General features: G+C 37.0%; 1 protein-coding gene across 1 annotated transcript; it reads right to left on the bottom strand.

Annotated features, from left to right (window-relative positions):
• Positions 1–200: 200 nt before the first annotated feature.
• LOC122532188 (global transcription regulator sge1) lies at positions 201–7,124 on the bottom strand. Its single transcript, XM_043660739.1, has 4 exons — positions 7,021–7,124; positions 5,823–5,917; positions 3,779–4,165; positions 201–2,527 (listed from the first exon to the last, which is right to left on the bottom strand). Exons 1-4 carry the CDS (start codon positions 7,030–7,032, stop codon positions 2,317–2,319), a joined length of 705 nt encoding a protein of 234 aa, XP_043516674.1. The 5' UTR covers positions 7,033–7,124; the 3' UTR covers positions 201–2,316.
• Positions 7,125–7,345: the final 221 nt, after the last annotated feature.

Here is a 7,345-nt window from a genome sequence, read left to right as displayed (position 1 = left end):
TTTATACATATATATATATATAATAGGAAATTTGATTTCGAAAGTATTTAATTATTTATTTAAGTATTATTATTTATACAATATTAATATTATAAAATTATTATGTTATAATATTATAAATAATATTAATTATTTATTTAAGTATTTAATAGGACAGAGATAAAAAAAAAAACAGGAAAGAATTTTGCGGAAGCGAACAATATTTTTGCAAAAGTTGTTTTATTACACGATACAGAGTAGATAACATAAAACAATGAAACTGATACACAAAATAATATTAGTATCCCTAACATATACACACACACACACACATATGTATATAACATATATATGTAATTGCATCTTCTTCCATGTCCAAACAAACAAATTTAGAAATTCCTTAGCCACCATAAACGTCCGTATCTACTCTATTGTCATTACACTATCCTACGACTATCCTACGTCCGATTCTACGTGTTTCCAATCTTTGTACGCGGGAACGCAATCAATTGTGGCCAACGCAATGCACTTGCGAATTCTACGGAAAAGGAAACCAGCCAGATAGAATGCAAATGTCGCGCCATCGATTGTTCACCACCGAGGAATCTCGCGGGTGAACATAATCGCGACGCACGAAGGTGGTTCGCCTACGTTCGTTCGCTCGCTCGCTCGCATCGTTCGATAGCCATCTGAAGGCCGCACCGTTAGTTATGCCAACTATCTGGCGACATTTTTTACCAACGTGTCAAGTTCAATTCAGCCACAGCTTTCGTTCGTGTGTTTCACGCGACAGGATGATGATTAACGCAGGACTGGAATCGCGAATTTTTTGCATAACTCGCGAATTGTTTTCATTCCGGTGTTGGGCGAGTCCGCGAAGACGGAAGAACGCGGTTGTTGTTCGACATAAGTATGATATGTACATAAAACCTCCAATTCTCGCGAGCTTTTTGCTTTTTATTTATTTTTTTATTTTATTCTACAGGCGCGAGATAAGAAAATTGACAGTCTAGAGACTCTGACGCTGTTAACCAGTTTCTTTAGCTCGTCTTTAAGAATCTTCGATGTTACGATGATTTTACAACAATTGATACTAAACCTTTGAACTCGATTTGTTTTCAATATTGTACTTATTTTAAAGTAAATTGGGCAAATTAGTGCATAATAACCATTATAAACGTTCAACAAATGGTTATTAAGTGAGAATGTCACACAGAGTAAATTTGTATTGTCATCTCTAGCACTGACGTACGAGTTTTATAGTAAATTTTCCAGCATAATATACGAGTTCAAAGGGTTCGAAATCAAACAATAAAGAATAGATTTAGACCACACTGATCGATCTTCCAGTCATTTGCATCATGATCTTAGCCAGAATTAGAGGGTTGGACGATTAAAAGCCAAAGTTTCCTTTCTATCGTCGAATGATACACGCGTGATGGATAATGTAATTGAGACATGATACATCGGACGTTTGAGGTGACACGGAGAAACGACTAAATAAACGAGACACGTAAACGAGTGAGACAATGAGCCATGGAAGTTAGAAACTAGAGAGGTAGAGAGAATAGGTAAAAAAAAGAACTGGTAGAGAAAGAGGTAGAAAAGGGAGAAGGAGGTAGAGTTTGACAAAGGAACTACTTTCAAGGAGTCTAACTGGACATGCCACGTTGGAGTATTATAGCCAAGAACGGAAGTTAAGAAAGAGCGAGAGTATCGCGTGGAATATTAAAGAGTGTGTCTTCCTGAATATACCATCTCGTGCTCTCCACATTATTATCTCAAGCGATTCGACGCCAGATTGAGACACAACTTCACAATCGAATCAGCATCCTGAAGCTATCGCTAGCACGAAAGTTGGACTGATTCGCGCGAACATTAGAGGAATTTATCAACGATCGAAAATCAGTCGGAGAATGTTGCAAAATTTCCGTGAAACGACAGAAGATGAATTACGCTATACAGATACACCATCGTTCAAACTAACATTCGAAGACACGAGAAATTTAAGCTTGAACCTTCGTTATTCTAGTTAAAAAGAAAAAAAAAGATGGAAATTTCCAAACTTCCAAGTTTCAACGTCGTTTAAATTTCATCCGTCCTTCGAATGTCAACCATGTTCGAACGTTTAACCAAAGAGGAAAAGAAAATAAAAATAACGTTAACAGCGTGGTTACCAAGAAACAAAAAAAAAAAAAAAAAAAAAAAAAAAAAGACGAAACCGAATTCAATGGGAATGAACGAACTGGCCCGAAACTACAATCGCTGCAACTACTACGTTCGGTACGGATAACGCTAACGATATTTACACAGGGTTGACGAGATCGATGGTCGTCTCTATCGTTTGTAGTTAACCGTGTAAGAGGCTAAACCGGCGTTCGGGTCAACGGGTGCCGGACGACCTTGGATCCCGCTTTGAATCGGCGCGGCTGGGTACGCGGATCGTTGCTGCTGCTGCTGATATTGCGGTTGATACTGCGATCGGTACTGCGGTCGATACTCTGGTTGATACTGCGGCTTCGGTTGGTACTGCACTTGCGTCGGATACCTGGAAAGCCGAGGATTCCCCTGATTAATTTCCACTGTTTGACTCATGAAGCGAGAGTGTAAGCTGCCAAGTTGTGCAAGTCACGTTCGCCTGCGTTCGCTTTCGAGTGAGATTCACGTGACATTTGCGTGGCTCACCGCAGGAAATCACCTCTCGAAACGTTTGAAGTCAACGAAAAATTGTAGAAACTGTGGTTTCTCAGCGAGCAGGTTCTCTTATACGTGGTCACGTGTCATTGATTAATTAATTAATTAGCAGTTCAGAACGATTCGAAAGCAAACTGGGTGGGAGCAAACTATAGACGTTCACAGTAAATAAGTGAAGATTAATATTCGGAAATTGAATATTGAAACTTTGTTATAATTTTGTAAAAAGAAATCGTACGATAATGAGCTCGGATTCAATTTTGAACCTTAAAGTCTTTACTTTCAAAATACACTACTTATTTTAGTTTAGAATATTTTCAACAGGTGACAAGGTCAGGACATTATTCTCCTTGAAAATGTCACATGTAGTATGTAAAAACATTAAAAAAATTTATTTTCATGACTGAATCTACAATAGATACAGAGATAAATTATCGTAAAATATCTCCTTAACCATTTGGTTTAAGACCAATGTGGCTTTCTCACTTGGAATTTAATCTTCTTTCGATTAAAAGAACTAAGGAAAATTGATATGCCATGTTTTGCCTCCCTCAAGACCATACAACTTTTATATTAAACAACTTTTCATTGGACACGTATAATTTAAAAAGTTATTTCAGGCGTGCAACTTATGTGAATCATACTTTTTGAGTATTAATGGAAGTCATTGCATGTACACACGTATATATATTTAACCTCTTGCGCTGAAATGACGTGCCACGCACGTCGAGTATTTTTCGTTCCAAATTGCAACATTTTCTCAGTTTTAAGTATATTTAAGTATAATCCAGGCAAAACAAATAATAAATTTATTATTACTTGTCCAGTCATAATTTCTATCCAGTCATATCATACCGACGAGTTCGAAAAGAAAGCGACGAATTATTGTATATGCGGTATATTCAGTCACTCGTTATGGTCCGCGAACCAGTTGCCAGAGCAAGAGGTTAGGATTCCAAAAATCCATAGTAAAGTACACAAAGAAGAAAAACAGAGCTTTTGCTACAACGCCCAAATAGATCTCGAAGAGCTATAAAATTACACAAACTATACTTCACAAGGGCAAAGAGGTATCTAACTTCAACGAGAATGATGAATTTTTTACCTGGGTGGATTGTAGATGGGCGCGGGAATTGGCCGCGGTTGATTCTGGGCCAAAGGTCGACGAGCGACAGGATCGTATCGTTCTCCGTTGGTGTATCGAGGATCCGTGTAATAAACAGATGGATCCTCTCTGTATTGGCCGTCGTCCTCGGGTTGGTTAGGATTCGCGATGCTGTTACCAGTCAAGGTTGGCGGCGGCACGTTTATCCCAGGACCTGCTGGCTCGAATCCGCGCCTCGACGCTCCGTACTCGACCTCTCGAACATTCCCGGTATCGTCCACGAACCCGTACTTCCCGTACACCTCGCCAGTCGGGTATTTCGATTCGATCTTGTAAGAACCATCCGCTGCCTCGTACCCGTAACTGTAGCTACCGTCCTCATTGTGTCTGCTCGCCAGTGAATGCAATCAATTAGTATCTTCTAGGCATCTTAATTATTTGAAATAATGCGTATATTATTATTAGTATATCATCATATTGCAACAATAATTTTCATTATTAATATTATTAATTTAACATTACTATTATTATTGTATCATTATATTACAATATTATGATATTATTATATTATCATATTGCAATAATAATTTTTATTATTAATATTATTAATTTAATATCACTATTATTATTATATTATTATATATTATTATATTATATTATTATATTGCAATAATAATTTTTATTATTAACATTATTAATTTAATATCACTATTATTATTGTATCATTATATTACAATATTACAATATTATAATATTATTATATTGTTATATTGTAACAATAATTTTCATTATTTATATTATTAGTATTACTATTATTATTATGTCATTATATTACAATATTATAATATTATTATATTATCATATTGCAATAATAATTTTCATTATTAATATTATTAATTTAATATTACTATTATTATTATTATATCATTATATTACTATATTATAATATTATTATATTATTATATTGTAACAATAATTTTCATTATTAATATTATTAATTTAATATTACTATTATTATTATGTCATTACGTTATAATATTATTATAATATTATATAATAATAATTTCAAATTTTTATTATATAATAATCATTATTATATAATAATAATTTTTATTATCAATATTATTATTATATATTGTAATAATAATTTTAGTTATTTTAAATACTTTACCATAATAGTTTAGATATTTAGATTTACCACATACCGCGAGACTTCAAAATACTTGAAACGTCGAGCAACCATTTCGTTTCAGTCACGCGCGAATCGCGTCCTATGAAAAATTACGAAAATTGCACGAAAACTAGCGCAATCGTCTGTTGCGCAGCGACAGTCGTCTATCCCTATTGCAGAAATGAATAGAAACACGAGTTCGACCTTGAAATTTCAGATAAACGGTTTTTACGAAACTGTTTGAGGTAATAGCCCACCTTGAGAGTTGCACGAGGTTTCTACGATTGTACATTGGCTTGCAATCTGTTCGTCTAAGATCAGGGGTGGCCAACCGTGGCGCAATGCGCCACTGAATCATTTCATGATTTCCGATGGCGCACAGAGCAAGTGATTTCGAGTAAGAGTAACATATTATTATTATTATTTATTGGAGTAAATAATTTTATCCTTCTTTTCTAATGTTCATTATTTATAAACATGTTGCTGTCGGTTGAAGTAATTTAGTCAAAGCTCATCGAAGCTCGCTTGAGAAAAAATTGCCCACCCCTGATCTAGATCGTCGTGATTTTACAAAAATGTAGAAACCCACGTTGCGGTGGCGTAATTTTAATTAAAATGATCCATCAGGGTAATTAGAAAAAGATTAACTTCGATTTTTTAGCAACCTTTCGCTCATTAAATTTTATAGTATATTTCGCGTTTCGCGAAACTTATTGCACGTTAACTTCCTTCTTAAGTGCCTTGGGTCTGGTAGGTTTTTGTCGATTCGATTGCAGCCGAGAGATAAAGAAACAGGGCGAAAACTACGTTCGACGTATCGTCACGTTTGGTTGGTTCAAATCTATGCGCGTGACACAACGAAACAGTACTCACTTATTTATCTGCTTCAAAATGGGCACCGGCGTGGTCACCGGGTACCGATTGTCCTGGGCGAGCGCAAGGCCGATGCAAGACAAGAGAAACAGCACCTGGCGACACACAAGTTTGCATGAAATCGCTGGCATTCGCGAATCACTTTCCAATAACCTCGCGCAGAGTGGAAAACCCTGGTGTCGAGATTGCGCAGTTTAAAATGCAGCTCTGAATTATTTTCACTGATTCGAAATCTCACACGTCAAATTTATTTCTCGAGCGAAGGAACTTTATTATGAAATCTGTAGCTACTTAGTCAAAAACAGAAAAAAAAAAAAAATTGAAGACAAATAAGAAGAAAAATAAAATAAGGAGGGATTTGTACTTTATAAAAGTAATGAGAGAGAGAGAGAGAGAGAGAGAGAGCGCTTTGTTAAAGCGTTAGAAAGGCAGAGGCGTGGAATCGGATATTTTATCTTCGTAGGTTCATCGATGAAAATGTGAATCGCTAACAATTGCAGTTTGAACCTAACCTAAATCAAATATTTCCCTACGTTGCATTTGACACCGAACGTTTGTTATAAAATGCAAGATCACTTTACAAATTTAAAATTACAGCAAGGGTGAAACGAAAGTTTTACTAGCTGTTAATTTCTCTCGGTGTTCAACTGTGCGACTTCTCCTCGCTATTACTCTACAATTATATAAAAAGTGTCCATGCTTGTTGGCCCCCGTTGTAACAAAGAGCGAAAGCCAGCGTGTTTAAACGAGCCATCAAGCCATGAACAACACATCAAAGTGATTTATGAAGCGACGTTAAATGGAAAGAAACATCAGAAGATATGCTGTTGCTAATTACAAAACTACACTACCGATCGGATTAGCGCCACATTTCACACATTAAGTACTTAAATAAACGTCTAGATCTACAGAAACGAAAGAAAAGGAGTAGAAAATTTTTACGAAACAGGTAGACCACTGCAGGCATTATTTTTTTTTTTTTACGACAAAGAAACACAAACAGTGCGAACAACCAGCGTTAAATCACCAGCGCAGTGGAATCGAGCAACTGAAAACACTGACCCTGATCCGTTCGACTAATTGAAAACAAAGGAAAGCACCGATGACCGCGACGGTCCCGAGAACATTTTCTCTCGATAAACAACGAAACACTGATGACGGAAAGGAGAACACTGATGGACAAGCGTGGAATACTCACGGGAAGACGCATGTCTCGCAGCTGATGAGGCAGAGGCGATTGTGTTATAGGTTCGGTGTTACACCGGCCGCGAGTCAACTTATATAGGTACCGTTCGGGAGCGGCGGGGCCCGCCCATGGGCCCGACCACCGCCTCAACCTCGTCGCGATCTAAGTACCAGGGTTCACCGCACCGCAGCACGACTTTGAAAATTTCTAACGTGCCAATTTTCATTCACCGCCGAGCGTGACGCGTCTCCGGGTTTTTCGTCTCAGCGGGCGATCCTCGTTGCATAAACTCGCACGCAGGGGAAATCGCGACTATCGGACACAATCCCCCGTGTTT

The sequence above is a fragment of the Frieseomelitta varia genome, unplaced genomic scaffold (genome assembly GCF_011392965.1).
Source record: "Frieseomelitta varia isolate USP_RPSP 00005682 unplaced genomic scaffold, Fvar_1.2 scaffold_441, whole genome shotgun sequence".
Lineage (NCBI taxonomy): Eukaryota > Metazoa > Arthropoda > Insecta > Hymenoptera > Apidae > Frieseomelitta > Frieseomelitta varia.
Note: the sequence above shows the minus strand (reverse complement) of the source record. Positions and strands in the feature narration are given on the sequence as shown.

What these genes read in the sequence shown, in the direction of transcription:
- LOC122532188 (XM_043660739.1), bottom strand. An exon ending in ATTTTGAAGCAGATAAATAA is followed by an intron (nt 4,166 to 5,822) that starts GTGAGTACTGTT and finishes ACTGGCGAGCAG; the next exon opens with ACACAATGAGGACGGTAGCT. An exon ending in CCCATCTACAATCCACCCAG is followed by an intron (nt 2,528 to 3,778) that starts GTAAAAAATTCA and finishes TCGGCTTTCCAG; the next exon opens with GTATCCGACGCAAGTGCAGT.